This window comes from Sarcophilus harrisii, chromosome 6, assembly GCF_902635505.1.
Source record: "Sarcophilus harrisii chromosome 6, mSarHar1.11, whole genome shotgun sequence".
In the NCBI taxonomy this organism is placed as follows: Eukaryota; Metazoa; Chordata; class Mammalia; order Dasyuromorphia; family Dasyuridae; genus Sarcophilus; species Sarcophilus harrisii.
This window is the reverse complement of record NC_045431.1, coordinates 177,264,395-177,283,576: the sequence shown is the minus strand read 5'-3', so window position 1 is coordinate 177,283,576 and position 19,182 is coordinate 177,264,395. Positions and strand designations below refer to the sequence as shown.

General features: G+C 43.3%; 1 protein-coding gene across 23 annotated transcripts in view; it reads left to right on the top strand.

The window, feature by feature from the left end:
• The window catches only part of PCM1 (pericentriolar material 1), a 92,342-nt gene that overhangs the window by 25,901 nt on the left and 47,259 nt on the right, over positions 1-19,182 (top strand). For 22 of the 23 annotated variants that reach the window (XM_031942293.1, XM_031942308.1, XM_031942306.1 and 19 more), the window contains 14 exons: positions 3,382-3,491; positions 4,294-4,510; positions 6,173-6,377; positions 7,324-7,500; positions 8,170-8,324; positions 9,936-10,168; positions 10,817-10,971; positions 11,057-11,186; positions 11,536-11,688; positions 12,441-12,631; positions 15,071-15,277; positions 17,657-17,876; positions 18,006-18,151; positions 18,859-19,049. In XM_031942293.1, coding sequence (XP_031798153.1) covers positions 3,382-3,491; positions 4,294-4,510; positions 6,173-6,377; positions 7,324-7,500; positions 8,170-8,324; positions 9,936-10,168; positions 10,817-10,971; positions 11,057-11,186; positions 11,536-11,688; positions 12,441-12,631; positions 15,071-15,277; positions 17,657-17,876; positions 18,006-18,151; positions 18,859-19,049 — 2,490 coding nt within the window. The remainder of the gene's footprint in view (positions 1-3,381; positions 3,492-4,293; positions 4,511-6,172; positions 6,378-7,323; positions 7,501-8,169; positions 8,325-9,935; positions 10,169-10,816; positions 10,972-11,056; positions 11,187-11,535; positions 11,689-12,440; positions 12,632-15,070; positions 15,278-17,656; positions 17,877-18,005; positions 18,152-18,858; positions 19,050-19,182) is intronic. The other variant, XM_031942302.1, reaches the window with a different exon arrangement.

Here is a 19,182-nt window from a genome sequence, read left to right as displayed (position 1 = left end):
TATGTGTTACTATTGTTCATAAGGATAAAAATAATAAAATTTAGAAAACACTTTCCTCCCATCCTCCAATCTCTTCAATGTCAGCATTCCCTTCCTCACTGCAAATCACAACCTTGTCTGTGTCCTCTCAACCCAGGTAGATACTCTCCCTTCCTTTTGGCAAGGTTTCCCTGTGCCACTGCCCCTAAGGTGGCCCCTAAGCTGTTCCCTGCTCTGACTCCAGGGCAGACTCAGCTCCTTTGCTGACCAGACATTTCCAGAGGAGTAACTTTTAGTCCTTAGAGTATCATTGGAAGAAGACTACATTCTATGGAACCTATTGCACACTTCTGCTCCTTTTCTTTTTCTCTTACTTTTACTTTTTCTCTTTTTTTTTGGCGGGGGGGAACTTTGGGCCATTTGCAGTAGGGATTCCTCAGAAATTAAGGTTATGAATGACAAAGCAGCTCTTCCACACATCATCAGAAACACTATGTTGACATGAGGAGGGGGGTGGTGCTCCTGAGAGTAGTGTATCTTGGAATCTTCCAGTGCAGCCTAACCTGGTGGGTTTTTTCTGTCCCATTATGGGCCACACTTCTCTATTCACTGGCCAGAGTGCATGATCTTGATGTCCTCATTCTGTGGCCTAGTCATTCATCTGGATTCATGTTTTTCTGGTTAGGAGACATTTTCCATACATTTTGTTCTTCTTGATGGATTCATAGGCTGATGTATTTTGGGTCTCAGAGTTCTCATTGAGGAGGTCCTGCAGCATTTTGGTTTTATAGTCAGCACACTTTCAGCCAAAAAAAGGAATGTTTGACTGGGTCTTCAATATCCAAATGCCCTTTTCCATTTGGACTTTGCCCAAAACACCTCCAAAAATATGGTGTCAAACTCAAAATGGAGATGGGTGCCTGTAGGCCTTCAAAGACATATCTATGTTCTGTTGTGTTTTTATGTATTAAACAATTCTGAATTACTTTTTGATCTCTGGCAGCACTCAAGAGTTTTTCATCTGAAGCCTTAATTTATACACTCTGCTAGAGCAATGAATGGGAAAACATTGAGCAATGCTGGATCTCCATGTTTAATGCTTCATTTATCATCAATACCCAAAGGGTTGTTGAACAAAATTTTTTGATCATCTGGTTATATCAAGGAATCTCATGTAGTCATAACAATACATAAGAGATTCCTTGCTGAGGGGAACCTCCTTGACCCAGTGAGAGGCCACTTTTGTCACTAGGAAATAATTAACACAATGCTCTGCCCTTTTTGGTCAGTCTTTTGACTGGCCACCCGGAGGGGGGAAAAAAAGAATGAACTTTGCTTTGTGGAACTTTTGTGCTACTTGGGGGTAAAGATTATAGAGGAGTAAATACAAACTGCTTTGGGGAGGGTGAGTACACTAACAAGGAGCCTGATCAGGAAAGATTTTCACCTTGGCCACGCCTTCGAGGAAAAGACAGAGGAGTAGGATGTGAATTGCAGGCACTTGGCCTAGCGAGAGATGGGAGGTGTTTGGAGAAAATGACTAGACATCAGTTGGACAGACTAGGGTTTTGAGAGATTGAGTTGCATAAAGTCTACAGACGAAAGCAGAAATCAAGACAGTGACTTGTCCAGGAGAATCATTAATAATTCTTGCTAGAGGTACTAGGGGGTGTCAGAATAACTTGGGGAGATTTTGTCAAGATTATTTTTGTGGATGTGGGAGAAGAAGCAGGGGGATCATTCAGGGTGTTGCATGAAAATCCTGCAGGAGGTGAGGAGGATGTGAACTAAGATGGGATCCGTGTAAGATTATGGTGGGTGTGAAAGGAACAAGACTTGTCACCGGATTGAACCTTGGGGTAAAGGGAGAGGGAAGACTTGGTTGGGAATGACTCCAGGGTTGGAAACTTGGGTGATTGGAAGGATGGCTGTACCACTAAAAAGCAGAGAATTTTAGAGTAGGGGTATGTTTAAAAGAAGTCACAGAACTTTATTTTGGACATACTCAATTTTGGAAATGCAATGGGATATCTGGGAAGAAATTCTAGCTTGATCACTTGATCACTGTCTCCTGCTCCAAGTTTCCTTCTCTCCCGCCTCTCCCCATCCATCTTCCACCCAGCTTCTATGGTGATTTTCCTTAAGTACTTACTTAGCCATATCACTTCCCTATTTAGTAAACACCAATGGCTTCCTATTAGCTATATAGTCTTGAATAGCCTGGTGTCCTCCCAGGAGACTTAACTCTTGACTCCAGCTATCGTGGCCTTTTTGGTTCTTCATGCATGCAGTTCCCTATATCTGGGCCATGTCACAGGCCAACTTGCGGTTCAGAAATCCTGATTGAGTCGCTTTTGAAGGGGAACAAGGAAGAAAAGGCTACATGCAATCATCCTTGTAAAAACCCAAGCTTGCAGAGTGCAAAGGCTGCTGGGGGAGAGGTTGGGGTCAGCTGCCCGGACAGGGAGAGAGAGAGAGAGAGCCTTGATCTGGACAATAAAAAGATGGCTTTGCCAGAGTGAGGCCCCAGTTGTGTCTGGTCAACCTCAGTTTGTAATGGACTGCCCCACTGGTTTCACTGTTGTTGGTAAGCATTTACCTAGGGCTGACTATGTGCCCGGCACAGTGCCATGTGCAGGGGTTACAAAGATGAAAAAGGGTCTCCTCGGCTCTTACAGGCCAATGGGGGAAAATACCATACAAAAGGAAGCTGGCCGTGGGGACAGAGCAGTAGGAGAGGAATGCATTCCAGTGGGTCCAAGCCTGCTCCTTGATGGGCACTTTGTATTCAGGAAGGCAGAGGGAGTCTCCTGGGATGGTGGGCATCCTTGACCCCTCAGCTGCTCTCAGACAGTCATTGAGCCTTTTGGACCTTTGAGTACCCCGGACTAAGTTTTGCAGCAGAGCCTCTTGCACCCCTCAGCCTTGTACCTCAGCCCCAGAAAAAGGCTTAATGGTGTTTGGATGTTGACTTAATGTCTTAAGGAGAGCACTCTGACTTAAATGCCATCATGCCATGCAACAGGAGGAATGTCTCCAAAGGTAGGCATGATCCATATGCATTTGTTTATTAGCTCCTGCCTTGTACCTGACACTGTGCTGGGGACTGATGGCTGTTCTCTGCTCTGCCCCAGCCTGAGAGCCACTAACACTTCATCATCCCTTTGCTCATCTGTAAACAGGAATTGTTACCTTTATCCTGTCTTCTGGTTGTAGGTCAAGTGAGATCACAAAGTTAGTGCACTCACACACTAGTCACAGCCCAGGGTGTTGGTATTCTTCCCATTGTGAAGCTTCTCTTGGGCCTGCCCCTCAGGACAGGAAAGAAGGGAGGCCCTCTTAGGTAATGTTCTTTTTCACATGTCTATAGCAATGAAATGAGTTTCATTGTTTGCTTTCTAGTTGTAACGGAAACCACAGGCAGCATATCTGGCATAAGTATAACATCGGAGCTCAATGAAGAACTGAATGACTTAATCCAGCGTTTTCATAATCAGCTGCATGATTCTCAGGTACCGTTCCATTTTAAATAGCACATTAATACAGAAATCTAGCTTTATTAGAAAAGTATTCCTTTGATCTTTAAGGGTAAAATAATTTTCTTTTGTGTACATACATGTATTTGAGGGTTTGTATTGGTGGTGTTTTTAAATAATTGTGATTTTTTTCATCAATATCCTTATGTTGTCATTTAGGGAGAATTTTTGTCATCATTTGTTTCTTTTTAGTTTTGTAAGTCAGTCTTTTATAAAGATCTTTAGGGGAAACTGTGTGTATAACCTTAGCCTATTTAGGAGAAAGTGGTGAAGTGAGGCACAGATGAGGTTGTGGCTGAGTGATTATCGGCAGGTAGAAAAAGATGCGGGCAGTCCAGGGATGGAGGGAAATGAGAAAAGGAGAAGGAGAGGTGTGTGAGATTGTTCTCTGGAGCTCTTTAGAAGGGGATATAGAATTACCAGTCCCTGCTCTAAGTTCCCAAGTTTTCTGGATAGCCAGGACTGGTACTTCTAACATAACACAAGAAGGTTTTAATGTGTCTAGTGCCTGGATAGTAGTAGTGTGTCATTCAACTTAGTAGTAGCCTTTGGCTCCTTGGTAAGATGGACAGCACATGATTTACTTTATAGTGGTAACTAATCCTTTAGTTCCATTTACAGAGCTAACTAGTCCCCTCTAGAGCCTGTGATCTGCATGTTTATAGTGTAAGAAAACAAGCAAGCCAGAAAATAAACCTTATTTTTCTCAAAATAATTTATGTTCATTTTAACATGTAAACATATCTGAATAAATATAATTTTTTTTTTCCTTTTTAAGGCCCCACCTGTTCCAGATAATAGGAGACAAGCAGAAAGTCTTTCATTAACCAGAGAAGTTTCCCAAAGCAGGAATTCATCTGTCTCAGAACAGTTGGCTGATGAGAAAGTTCAACTTTTTAGCAAAATGAGAGTGTTACAAGAAAAGAAACAGAAAATGGACAAATTGCTTGGAGAACTTCACACATTGCGTGATCAGCACCTAAATAACTCTGCTTGTAAGTACATCTAGGTCAGCTCAGAACCATAAGACTTGGTCCCTGCTGTCTTTAGAGGCTAACACGGTAGTAGAGAGGGATAGGACATATTCCTAGACCAAGGAACATGTGTGTAGAAGAAGCTATTAGGCCTGGGGTCTATTCAATCAGCAGGTATTCATTTAATTTGCTTATTTTGTGATTCTGTTTGTTTTGAGAGAAAACAAATCTACTTCATTCTTGTCCTCTGAGTTTATCATTTTTCTTTCTGGAGGTGAATAGTAGTATTTTTCATCATGGATCCTTTGGAATTGTCTTAGATGATTGTTTTGACCAGAATGGCCAAGTCGTTTGCAGTTGACGTTGTACAATATTGTTACTGTATACAATGGTTTCCCGGTTCTGCTTATTTCACTTTGCATTAATTCATATAAGTCTTCAAGGCTTTTCTAAAGCTATCCCCTTATCATTTCTTATAGGACAATATTCTGTCACAATCATATACCACAAAGGGCACAGTTTTATAGCCCTTTGAGCATAATTCCATATCGTTGTCCAGAATGCTTGGATTATTTCACAAGTCAACACAGTGCAGTAGGCATTAATTAAACTCCTGCTCTGAACCAGGTCTCATGTTCTCCTCCTGGTTTTTTCATTACCAAACTGACCTTCAGAAAGTTCTTTTGCCTCTCAGGACCTCTGCATTTTGATAAATAAAATGGGCTTGGAATAGGCTGGGAATGAGCATCACACATTCCTTTTGTCCTCCTGATGATGGGAATGGCAGTGACTTACAACTTGGAGCCAACGCCAGGATTTGCAGGATCTCAGACCTGGAGTTGAACAGCCAACTAGTTCATCCCATCATTTTGTAGTTGGAACCTGATGTTCAAGGAGTTAGGGACTCACCTGGATCACACCTGTAGAACCTTAACAGAGCTGGGATATGAGTTTGGTGCTCTTTGTTTCTTTTACACAAGAGCACAGAAAGGAAAATAAAATGGGCAAGGGGAAATAAGAAATTAGGTTACATACCAAAGTTTCAAATTTGGAAAAACCAGGTAAGAGAAAGGTTATTAATGCTTAAACTGTTTACTTTGTTTTTCCTGAAAAAGCAGGAAAATGATGCAGTAGATAGGGAACTGAATTTGGAGTTAGGAATTCCTGAGTTCAAATCCTTTCTTGGGCATTTAGTCTCAGCCTCCTTGTCTATAAAATGAAGGCATAGGATGCCATGGCCCCTAAGGTCCCTTCTAGTTCTGATCTATGGCTCTTAGGCTATGATTCTGTGACATTGGATACATTTCTGAGAGAGTTGAAGAGATCTGCTCCTCTTTGCCCCCCCACCTCCTTCCCTTGGCTCACCTTGAATGCCTTGGCTACATTGTTCCTGAAGGGATGTAGGCCACCTTCTCCCATATCTTGTAGCAACTCCAGCTCAGATCATCCCTTTGGGGTTGTCCACCATTGCTGAGTTGCTTTGGGAAAATTGAGGCAGCTAGGAGTGTGGAAAGGAGCCTTAGAATGAGATTTGAACCCATTGAGTCTTTGGGAAGAGGCCAGAGCCAGCTGAGAACTCTGGGGTGTTTCAGTGGGGGTGGGAGAGAGGACTGGCTGGGGTGGGTGACTTGGCATCCCTGAGTGCAGTCACACTTGGGTTCCAACTGATGTGGTTTTCCCCAGTTGCAGTTGTGCCCTCACCTTCCCCTCAGAGGAGTGTGGATCAAAGGAGCACGGGCTCTGCTGCTTCTGCCCAGGTAGGCCTGGTCCCAGCTGCCAATGGAGAGTCTTCCAGTCACGCCCCCTCGGCTGCTTATGCTCCTGATATGATGGCTTCTCATAATGAGAGTGAGAATGAAGAGCATCTAAACCCAACAGAAAAGCTCCAGTAAGGACATGATGGGAGACCCTGTGCAAGGGGGGAGGGCAGTTAGAGAGGCTGGTTTGTTTTTACCACCATCAAAAAAGACACTTGGGAACTAGGTTGTGCAACTGTTAAAGGTTCCTGAATTGTAGAGAGAGGAAAACTGTTATGCTTCAAATTCTGCCAGAGAAATACAAGTCGTGAAATGGAAGGTAGTATTGTCTTCAGTAGACTTGCTGCTCCTCTTCACCTAATTATTACATTCAGGGCAGGATTCTCCTCTTGTTCCCTTTGAATCAGGATTCAATATGGAGTTATTTTTGGTTGTGCTGGCTCTGTGGGGGGAATTTTTATAGATTGTAAGCTGAAGGAGCAACTCCTCTAAATAAATGGTTGAGAAAAGCCTAAATACTGCTCATCATAGTCATCACCTAAACCTTTTTATGCCTGTCTTAAGAATGAGACTGATTCTTCTTGCCATGTGGGGATACTGGTTTAATTATGTTCCCAGTTCCAGCTCTACTCATTTAATTGAAGTATGGCTGGGACTGACCCACTGTGACTTTGGGGCTGTTTTGTGGGCACATACTCAGTTTAGGATATAGTAAATCTTAACCTGTTCTCTGCCAGTGGGACATTGGGGGAAAAAGCATCCGTTTTCTGTGGGAATTTTGATAAAATAAAACAATTTGACATGAGGCAGCTAAGTGTAGCGGTGGAGAGAGCATTGGGGTCCAGAAGACCTGAGTTCAGATCTAGCCATATACACTTCACAGCAAGTAGCCATTTAACCTCTGTCTGCCTCAATTTCTTTATCTGTAAGATTTGTTATAGTACTTACCTCAAGGTTATTGTGAGAATTATTCAGATGAGTTAATATATATAAATCACTTGGTGAATCTTAAAAGTATTCTCTCAGTGCTAGCCATTACTATGTGTTATATGGACCATGATAATCTCTGTCCTGTAGAAAATTGAATGAAGTTCGGAAGAGACTGAATGAATTAAGGGAATTAGTTCATTATTATGAACAGACATCAGATATGATGACCGATGCTGTGAATGAGAACACCAAAGATGAAGAAGAGACGGAAGATTCAGAATATGACTCCGACCATGAGAACCCTGGACCTGTTACCAATATCCGGTGAGAAGCGGGTTTCTGGCTCCTTCCTCCTCTTCATGGGCTGGGGTTCTGTGCCCCTCTCTGATGTTTGTACTGTCTCTGTAAGTCAGGCTTGCTAAAGCAGAGAGCTTCAGAGGGCTTTATCTTATGGCCATGTGTTCATAAACATGAACAGAAAAGAAAAAATGGCTTCAGGGGTGATGAAGCCCAGAGTCAGAGGACCCCATGAGTGAGTATCTCTGTCCCCAACACCTGGGGAAGAAAGACCTCTCCTGCTCTAGCTCTGGCCTCCAGGTGATCCATGCATGAGTAGAGGAGTCTTAGCACCTGTGAGTCAATGAGTAGAGACATCTATGTGCTCCTGGGCTCAGCCCCAAAGAGTGCAGCACTGAGAAAGGAAGTAGGGTCTGCCCTCCTAGGGAGGGCACCCAGAGGGGGATGGGGCAGCCCTGGGATCTGCAGTTGAAGCCTGACGTGAGAGACTTGGCTTTCCTCATCCCTCTGTGTAAGTCCTTCTCACTGACACTGAGCTTCCAAAGGAACACAAGACAAAGGGATTTATGGGCAGTGAGAGTAGGTGGCTCCATGGAGGGATGAATATGCCAAGACAAATTCGGTCAGGAGTTCATTGAAAAACAGGAAGCAAATGGGAGCCTTATGAAGAAACTCAGTGACTCTGATCCCCTTTAGAAACCCCCAAGGCGCTGCGGCTTGGGCTGAAGTGAACAGTAATACGAATGCACAGTGCATCACCAACAACAGGGATGGGAGAACCCTCAATACAAACTGTGAGATAAACAACAGATCTGCTGCAAACTTGCGCACCTTGAACATGTCCTCTCTCGGTAAGCTGGCACTGGGGCACCTTCTTCTGGGGTGGGCCTATTCAAAGCCTGTTTTTTGTTTTTTGTTTTTGTTTTTACTAGTCCCCTCTGGCTCTGAATGTAAGTTCTCTTTGTTTTCCAGAGTTGTCTCTTTCTGTCTCGTCTGTCTGTCTCTTTGTGTCTCCGTCACTGTCTGTCTCTCTCTCTCTCTCTCTTTCTCTCTCTCTGTCTCGTCTATCTTTCTTTGTGTCTCTGTCTCTCTTTCTCTCTCTCTCTCAAACACACACACACACACACACACACACACCCCTCTACTCAGTAAACTCCACTGACTTATCTGTTATCTCCAGGATCAAATACAAAATTCTCTATTTGGATTCAAAGTCATTGAGCACTCGACACTCTCCTACCTGTCCGGTCTTTTTTACACCTTACTTGCTCACAAATATTCTTCAATCTAGTGACAGTAGCCTCCTGGCTTCCTCTAAGTTCCAACTAGAATCCTACATATTTTAAAAAAATTTTTAATGGTTATGTTATTTTTCCAACTACAAGGAAAGGTGGTTTTCAATATGCATTTTTATAAGATTTTAAGTTCCAATTTATTTCTCCCTCCCTTCTTTACTCCCCCCTTCACCAAGACAGAAAGCAATCTGATATTGGTTATATATACAATTTTTAATATATTTCCATATGACTCATGTTGGAAAAGAAAAATTACAACAAAAGAGAAAAACCATGAGAAAACAAGAATGCAACAGAGATGATAATATTATATGCTTTGATCCACATTCAGTCTCCATAGTTCTTTCTCTGGATGCAGATGGCATTTTCCCTTCCAAGTCCATTGGATTTGCCTTGGATCACTATTCACTGAGAAGAGCTAAGTCCATTGTAGTTGATCATCACACAGTTTTGCTCTCACCATGTACAGTGTTTTCCTGGTGCTGCTCACTTCACTCAGCATCATCTCCAGGACTTTCTGAAATCAGCTTGATGATTGTTTCTTATAGAACAATAGAATTTCATTACATTCATATAACATAACTTATTCAGCTATTCCCTAGTTGACAGACACCCTCTCAATTTCCAGTTCCTTGCCACCACATATAGAGCTGCTACAAACATTTTTGCACACGTGGGTCCTTTTCTCTCCTTTATGATTTCCTTTGGATACAGGTCTAAGTAACACTGCTAAATCAAAAGGAGATGCACAGTTTGCTAGCCCTTTGGGCATAGTTCCAAGTTGCTCTATAGAATGGCTGAATCAGTTCACAATTCTATCAACAATGCGTTAGTGTTCCAGTTTTCTCATGTTCCCCCCAGAATTTATCATCTTTTCCTGTTATCTTAACCAATCTAAGAGGTAGGAAGTGGTACTTCAGAGTTATAACATCCTATCTTCTACAGATAGCCTTCCCCAACATCTCTTCAATCCAGTGCCTTCTCTGTTTTAATTATTTCCTATTTATCTTCTATCTTGTTTGTACATATTTGTGTGCTTGTTGTTCTGTCCTTTAGATTGTGAGTTCCTTGAGGGAAGGTATGTTTTTTGTCTCTTTGTATTCCCCATGCCTAAAATATAGTAGGTTTCTCGATGCTTTTCCACTGAATAATTGATTTTCTATGTAGAATGTCGGTATAATAGAGAAGGAGAACAAGATATTGATGGAGGACAAGGTGAAGATGAGGAAGAAGAGGAAGAAGCAGAGGAGGATGGAGGCAGTGAAGCATCATTATCCAGTCACAGAAGCAGTTTGGGGGACAATGCACCTGAGGATGCTGAATTTGAACAGAAGATCAGCAGATTGATGGCTGCCAAACAGAAACTGAGACAGTTACAGGATCTGGTTGCTATGGTGCAGGTGAGGCTAAAGGGTTAAATGTACTTTGTCATATAATCATAACTTGTCTTTTCCCACAAAAGGTGACCCTAGTGTGAAGGATAAAATGTCATCCACTTGAAAAATAAATTCAAATGTGGCAATTGATGCGCTAAGCACAGCTTCTGAACTTCTGGCATTTGATGATTTATCCATACATTACTCTTCATACTCCCATTCTTTATAGACTAAAAAAGTAACTGAAATCTGTTCTTTTGCTCTTACTGAAGTTCATGAGGATTCTCTATCTGATTTATAACAAAACTTTATTTTAAAATGTAAAAACCATTTTTAGCTTGGGGCCATACAGAAACCCTCAGTGGTCAACTTTTTGGCTGACCCCTGCATACTAGGTAAGAGCAGCTTAGATCCTCAATAATTCAAGAATTTCTCTCTTCACTGGGGTCTTGTTTTCCACTTCAGAAATATTGGATTAAGTATCTATTCTCAAATCATTGTCACCTTAATGTTTTCAAAATTCCATTCTGACATGGCTTTGTTGGTGTTACAAGAACTATACAAAAAGACTGTTGAGTTGTCAGTATGATTGACACACTGAGTGACAAATCCTTTCTGGATTTCAAAATCCCATTGATGGAGCTGGTTGCTTTTGGGATGATTCTGTTATAGGATGATGATGGCGAACCTGGAGCAATCTCAGCCAGCACGGCTAACTTGGGGGCCTTCTTCCCAGTGGAGGAGCCAGAAGCCAAGCAGCACTCCAATAACACGAGAGCCAAAACCAATAAAATACAGAAGGAGGCTGGGCTCAATGAGAAGGCAAGGTATGGTCAGTCAACCCCTGGCTCTGACATGGCCATTTTGGATACCTAGTCAGGGAACAAATATGTCACCTCCCTCTTATTACAGAGAGAAATTCTATGAAGCTAAATTGCAACAGCAGCAGAGAGAGCTCAAGCAGCTACAAGAAGAAAGAAAGAAGCTGATTGAGATTCAGGAAAAAATCCAAGCCCTACAGAAGGCGTGTCCTGACCTTCAGGTAGCTCTGGCACAAGGATCACCTTAGCCTTGGCCTGGCAACATGCCCCTCCTAGGCCAGCCTCAGGCAGGTGTCCTATATGAGGTTTTCGCAGGTTGGTGATAAGGGGAGAGAGGGAAGAGATGCGGGATTTCAAAGAGACTTAACCTTGGTATCCTCATCTGTCCAGTTAAAAGGGGCTTTTAGACCATTTGTGATCTTGATGTTCAGGACTTGTGTGATTCCTTGTACCTTGGGGGGGTGGGGGGCGGATATGATAACTGCAGACTGCCATAAGTCACACAATGCCCCTGTAAAGTATGGAATGGCATTCACTGATGGAAGGCAAACAGTCTAACTCCCTTTTTAGCTTTCTGCTGCAAATGTGAGTAACAGCTCCTCTAAGAAGTATGCACAGGTAATGACCTCAACGCCAACTATGAATGAGAATGAGAACACCCCCACAAACAAAGCAGGATTTGTGACAGAAGAACCCACCGGGGCAGTGGCAGCAGATAATGAAGTAGGTGGGGAGGGGGAGTGTGTGCTATATCCTTCTCTTGGCTCATTCCATTTCTGTTTTGGAAAGGGTTAGTCTGGAGAGAATTCAGGGCTTTGCCTCTGCTCAAAGCAGCTAGGTGGGTGGTGCACTCTACCTGTAAGCAAGATGCAAATTTAGATTTAAAACAAAGAGAACTCTTGGAAATCTAAGAGATACTATTTCAGGCCCAACCTGAGCTTTAAAAAGTTATAAACCTGTGTTCTGAGACAAGTTAGGCCCATTTCATAATGATTTCAAGATATTTTGGGTCTCTTTCATAAGATTATACATTTCAAGTGAGAAACTTTTTTTAGAGAATTGTGTATTTTATATGAATTTGCTTTATAAAGAGGATTTAGTCTTTTAGAAAAAAGTATGTGGGAAATACTTGTCTGTTATTTGTTTTTAATGAATGTCTGAAACATTTAGTATTGAAATGTCATCTTTCATTGTATATCTTTGTATATCTTTTGTTTATTTAAGCAAAATAGTAAACTCTTGTTTGCATATCTGTGACACTTATTGTCCACTATGTGCCTGCCAAGCACTATGCTAAGTAAACATTGCTAACAAAACTACCAAATAAATTAACATAGAGGAAATTTTTATTTGAAGTTGTTATTTTCATCCACTATTTCCAGCTCTTGTGAAACTGCTGTTTTTAAAAGGTAGATCAAGAAAAAAGTAGTAGTGTTTTGTTGGAAGTTTCTCTGATTTCCTTTTTTTTTAAACAGTTATGGTCAGAAATGCGAAGGCATGAGATTTTAAGAGAAGAATTGCGACAAAGAAGGAAGCAGCTTGAAGCACTCATGGCTGAGCACCAGCGGAGGCGGGATTTAACAGAGACAGCATCCACGGCCGCTGTGTCAGTCAGAAGTGACGGCTCTGAGAATCCCTGCACTCCACAGCAGAGCAGAACGGAGAAGTAAGACCCCCCGCCTATGCTGTTTGTTCTGGAACCATCTCTCTGGGCAGCCTTCCCTGCCCTTTCTAACCCTGGTGCCCAGATCTAGAGTGGTCAGGCATGCGCTCTTGCTGTCCCTGTCTCTGTCTCTCCCTCTCCTTTACTCTCCTTCCCTGTGCCCTGCTGGGTCTCTCTAACTCAGCTGCCAAAGCCCTCTCTTGGGCCTCAATGGGCCTAACCTCAGTCTAGCAGATTGATGGGAGCGGCCCTGCTTTTAGGTCCCAAAGATGCAGGACCGAGTGCTTCCCTTGTTAGCTTTTGTCCCTTGATCGCCTTCACCGCTGAAGTGCAGAGGGCAGCCCTGACCGCCTGCTCCAGAGGAGAGCCCTCGCTGGCCCTTTGCGCGCATTGTGAAAGGGGAGCCTGTTGCCTGGGTCTCTCAGTCGTTGCTGTCTTACTCCTTTCCTCCCAGGGAGATTGGGACCTCTGAGGGCCATTGGGTCCTTTTGTTTTTGTTCTTTAATTTTTTCCATTGTTAGAAGGCTCTGGTATTCTTAATAGTCACTGTTGTATTTAAACCTTGTGATGTATGTAAGCGGTCTGTTATGTCTCTAGTGTTGGAATGCTCCTGGCACTATGCTTTCAAGTCCTGGCCTCATGTTTCTCTTCATCCTGAGGGATCCTTAGGCACCTAGTGGAGCCATGGTACACAAAGCACTAGCCCTGGAGCTGGGCTCAAATCCAGCCTCAGACCCTTCCCAGTTGTGTGAAGTGGGGCAAGTTGCTTCATCTCTGACTGCCTCAGATGTAAAACGGGGAGAATAGCTCCTTGCTCTTGGGGAGGTGAGGCTCCAGTGAGGTAATTACAAAGTTTAATTTAGCACAATGCCTGCTATAGAGTAGGTGCTATATTGATACAGCTCCTAAAAGAGCTTGCTCTCTTTGGGCTGAGAGAGCAGCCGTGATTGGCTTTCTCCCACCAGTGTCAGCATTGATATCACTGTGCTGCACCTCCATTTCACGTGATGCTCTGGCAGGCTCACAGTCACCTCCCCAAACTCCATTTTCTTCTTTCATCCTCCTGGCCCATGTGCTATTCCAGTGAGGTCCCTCCTGCCCTTCTGGAACAGGCCTTCATCCTTTTCTCCTCCTCGCACTCAGCTCACTGCGGCATCTTGTAAGGCTTCAGGTGCTTAGTGCACTGACTTGAATCCTGCTCATCCCATCTCCAGATCCCAGATGTGTTTGTCACTCCCACCCCAACTCCTGGGGACTGTCCCCCCATCTCTACAACCTCAAAGTAGTGAAGAAGATCAGGGGAGATAATGGCTAAGGGTGCTCTTGACAATTTCATTAACGCTGCATTTGTGTAAAGAGAGATTTCAGGGCACATCTTTTGGTGACTTTTGTTTTCATTAGCATAAGATTTGCAAAGCACAGTTTAGGGAGTGCTGGACCTACTTCCCAGGATTGTTGTGAGAAATCTATAAAATGTATAGTCCTGTTCTTGGCACATGGTGGGAGCTGATGAATGCTTCCCTCCACAACAATCTTGGGATGTGTAAGTGCCATAATTATCTCCAGTCAGAACTGAAGGGACTCATCAGTGCTACATACTTAGTGTCTAAGACTGGATTTAATAATAATAATAATAGTTGACTTTCTAGAGCACTTACTAGAGCTGAGTATTTTACAGTCATCGTCAACCCTGAGAGCAGGTGCTATTGTGACCCCCATTTTACAGATAAGGAAACTGAGGCAGGCAGAGATAATGTGATTTGCCCAGATTGCACAGCTAATGAATGAATGAGACTGGATTTGAACTCAGCTCTTCTCAAGTCCAGAACCAGCATTTTTGTGCACTGTGGGTGGTCCCACACTGTTTTCAGTGACTTTCTAGCCTCCTCTATTACTTTATTTGTTCTCTTTGGTGATCTTAATTGGTGGATTTACATCCATTTTCGTTTAACGTCCTTTTGATTAGAGTTCTAAGTCTTTGGAGAAATATATTTTCACCAGCCTTTTTTAGAGGCATTCCTTCCCTGGCCAGGAGCCCATCTTGACTGTTTATTTACTCCCAAAGATGCAACTTCTTCTTCTGATGTCGCTAGCCAGCAATGGTAGCATCACCTGAGCTCTTGTGGCCTTCAGTTTCTTTTCCATGAAGCACCAAACAGCCCAGGACCGATGAGGAGAATAACTGTTCTAGACCCAGAATTTGAGAGTTCCAGGTAGCATCCTGGGGACCATTCTGTTTGCTCGTTTGCCTTTGGCAGCAGCTGAAGGAAATTGATAGCTAGCTACAGGGAATGGAGCAACACTACAAAAACTATTCTGGGGGAACAGGGACAGCACTTCTCCAGCTGTGGCATTAGCCATCTCATTTTTGTAACAGGAATTATTATTGAAGATATTTGGCATGTGTGCAAAATTGATTGTATTTTATGTCATAATCATTAGAACAATGGCAACATGGGGAGGTTCTACCCAGTGTGCCCTGGATGAAGAAGAAGGCGATGAAGACGGGTACCTTTCTGATGGAGTTGTTCGAGCAGAAGAGGAGGAGGAAGAGGAAGAACAGGATGCCAGCTCAAATGACCACTTTCCCATGTATCCTCCTAACAGCATGCCTCATAATCCCTATGGTGTAAAGGAAAACAAGGATAGGTTAGTTTGGGGTCTTTTCTCTGGAGGGACAGGGTAGAGAGGAAAGACTGCTGAATAGGGAGTCAGGAAGTCTGGGTTCCCTTTCTGGGCCTTACCAGTTCCCTTATTTGCAAAAAGTCTGGAAAGAAGGAATTTGAACGGCACTGCATGGACTGTAAGGTCCTGTTCACAAGATCTAGGAGGCTTAAAAATGTCAAAAAAAAACAACCTAGAAGATGGGAGTACTTACAGGGAGTCCGACTCACTGAGCTTGTCTCCATCCTGGCAATTTCCTTTCTTGACATGAGCTGAATTTGGAGAGTCCAAAAGAAACAGGCTGAGAAATGTTTGTGATGGGGTAAATGGTTTACTTTGGGTTGTTTTTGTTTTGTTTTTTCTTTTTCTTGTGATCCTTGTTTTTAAGGAGTAATACTTAGTTTGTAGTCTTTCCTAAGTCCTGTACTTCCTTTAGTACAGCTACACTTGTTTTAGCATGTGTTAGAATTTAAATAAGTTACTGTGAAATTGTGACATTTAGAAATGTTATTATGGCCTCTTTATAAGCGGGAAAGTGTTCTGCAGTCATTTATTTGAAAACAAAAAACCTTGACTTCCTTTTTTTTTTTTTTTTTTTTTCAACTTTCAGTCAGTGATTCTGTACCTTAATTTCCCCTAAAATGTTGTAAAATGTTGCCAAGTTATTTGTAGCAGTGAAGAATCTTAAGTAGTATTCCCATTTTGAAATACTTGTCATCAGCCAAAGGGTCTAATTTATATAAATGATTATCCTTTAGGATGGAGCTACTGTGAATTTCAGTCAACAAGATTATGCCTGCTTATTATCTGTTGTTCCTTTGGACCCAAATAAGAGCAGCATGCCCTTTCCCATCCATGGGTGGAGTGTACTTCAGCCTGTCATTGTCATTGTTCATAGTCTTTTTGGGGAGGCTACAGTAGCTTCTTCAATGCCTCTTTTGGAAAAACTTCTTATCTGCAACTAAAACTGCTATTACAATTGCCTGAGGATTCCAAAATCATCTCTGGTTTCATACTTCTGTTCCCGAGCTGTCCTTTTTCCTGAATTAGTTGTATAAAAGACTGAATGCATTTTCCCATAGAATAGAAAGGTGAAGTGGACCTGTGATTTCATTGGCATCATGAAATCTTGGTGAGGAACCTCTCCATACTGATGCAGCTCAGTCCCTTCTCTGGCATCTGGGAGTATTGCCTAGAGCAGTGGTATCCAGCTCAGAGAGAGACAGAGGACACAGCCATACGGGAGAATTCTTTTTGTTAATCTAGAACATTGTCTATGTTGTATTGTATTTTCATTTGTTAAACATTTCCTAATTACGTTTTCATATATATATTATTGGCCTGCCATATTTGACCCTGTGGCCCAGAGCATTGAATGTTTTAAAGCCACGCCTAGCCTTCCAGTCTAGTTTTCTATTCATTAAGCCATGCTGCTTCCCTTCTTAGAGAAAGAATGATATAAATGAATTTTCTCATATATCTTCTTTCCAGAATACTTGTCTGGTTCTCAGTTTTAAAAAATGTTGCCAAGGTTGTTTCCCCTGCCAAAAGCAGCTAATTAAAAAAAGAATGGAATGTCTCAGGAAATCTTTCCTCTCTGGAATATCAAGTTGGGTTTTTAGCATTTTGGTGTTCAGGTAAAAGAGAGAGGGCCAAGTGGGGAGATTTCCCTAATCCAATTCTTTAACCTTTGGGAGGAAAGAGAATAGATACCACATCCCCTCAGGGTTCTGTTTGGTTCTGCATGGAGAGAGAAACAATCAGGCTTTTCCTTTAATTAAGAGATCCCTCGGGTTCTTTTCTGGCCCTCACAATGAAAGTTGACATGTTAAAAGGATTCTCCAGATTCTCATTCACATGAAAATCCTGGCTCTCTGACTTGTGGTTATGTCTCTCTAAGTACCAAGTACTCCTTTACGTTTTGGGTGGTCAGGGTTCACTTTCCCTTTGGGACCCAAAGAACAGGTGGGTAGTAGCCCACAGTTCAGAAAAAACGAGCTGCCTCGTGAGCTCTGGCACACATCTCAGTAAAGTGAGCTACCATATTATTGACCCCAAATAGATCCTGTGGGATTGTCTGAAGAGAGCGTGTCTGATTCCTCAGTGCATTCTTTGAACCCACTGTGGCTAAGACCAGAGGTTGATACTTCTACTGTGACTTTGGCCTGGCTTCCAGCTCTTATCTCTGTGACCTGGAGCCGGCCCTGAAGGGCCGGGATCCCTCTGAGTTTGAGTCTGTCAAGGATGGGCTTTGTTCAGTCTCACACAGCTAGGATCCATGGGAGAATGCTGGCTTCCTGGCCTTCCCGGGCCCTACCCTCTGAGATGGCACTTAGGGGGTATGTATTACCAATTACCCCACAGGTGGAAGGCCGGCCGCCCTCTCTCTGCAGATGGAAATTACCGGCCTCTCGCCAAGACGAGGCAGCAGAATATCAGCATGCGGCGGCAAGAGAACCTTCGCTGGGTGTCGGAGCTGTCTTACGTGGAGGAGAAAGAACAGTGGCAAGAGCAGATCAACCAGCTCAAGAAGCAACTGGACTTCAGTGTCAGCATTTGCCAGACTCTGATGCAAGATCAGCAGGTGGATTGGCTGGCCTGGGCCCACAGGTGGAGGGCTAGGAGCCCAAGGGAGCAAAATGACAGTGGGGAGGGGGAGTTCTGTCATGTTAGTAATGGTGTGTTTCTGTTCCTGCCCATCTTTTCTCCCCAGACCCTCTCGTGTTTGCTGCAGACTCTGCTCACGGGGCCGTACAGTGTCATGCCTAGTAATGTAGCATCCCCCCAAGTCCATCTGATCATGCATCAATTAAACCAGTGCTACACTCAGTTAACGTGGCAGCAGAATAACGTTCAGAGGTAAGAACCAGCTCTTCTTATTGAGAAGGAGTCATCAATGCAGTAGGGCTGGGCTCTCCTGTCCCTTGGCTCTGTGAGTCTGGTCAAGGGCTTCTGACTTTATCAGTACCACAGAGCAAATGCCCCCCTCTGTTGCCAGTGGGCCCTTAATCCCTGTACTAATAAAGTGACAGATCCAGGGGAAAGAAGCTGTGAGGCTATCTACTTCGGGCTCTCTAGTGTTTTTGGACTTTTTAACCCAGAGAGATATGGGACTCATGACAACTAATTTTAATTTCTGTCCTAACAAGTGATATGACCGAGCCAGTAATTTTGTGTGGCCTGTGTGGTATAGGTATCCTGATGAAAGGGACCATAAAACATCGTGGTGAGGTATCCTAGGTATTGTATCAAATGGCTGGTCACATTTTGGAGTTGAGCTTGCCCATTTCCCCAGTTTCAATTTTGAAATTGCTACTCAAGCTAAACTGGGTTCTTCCGCCACTCTGATGGAGCTATTGGAGAAAGAGGCTTGGATGCAGTGTGTGTTCAGGGCTACCATTGCTGTGTAGCCCTTTGAGATGGACGCATACCCAGCAGCTCTGGGCCTGTGCCCACATCCCCCAGAGCACTTCCCATCATTTCTTAGTGCCCATCTTTCTGGAGTAGTTCCAGAAATAGACTCAGATAAGGTCATTTTAAAAACACTCACAGTTGTTTCTTTCTAGGCTGAGACAGATGTTGAGTGAACTGATGCGTCAGCATGAGCACCGGCCCGAGAAGGCAGGAAGGAAGGAGCGAGGCAGCAGCGCGCCACCACCACCTTCTCCAACTTTGTTCTGTCCCTTCAGCTTCCCTGCCCAGCCCATGAGTCTGTTTAATCTCCCAGGATTTTCCCATTTTTCTTCATTTGCACCAGGTACATTTTGAGAGCATAAAGGGAATACAAATAAATGGCCCACTGTTGAGAATATTGTGTCTCTACCAACTGTGAATTTTTTTAAAGGCCGTTGTTCAATGGGATTATGTGTTTTCAAAGACTTATAGTAGTA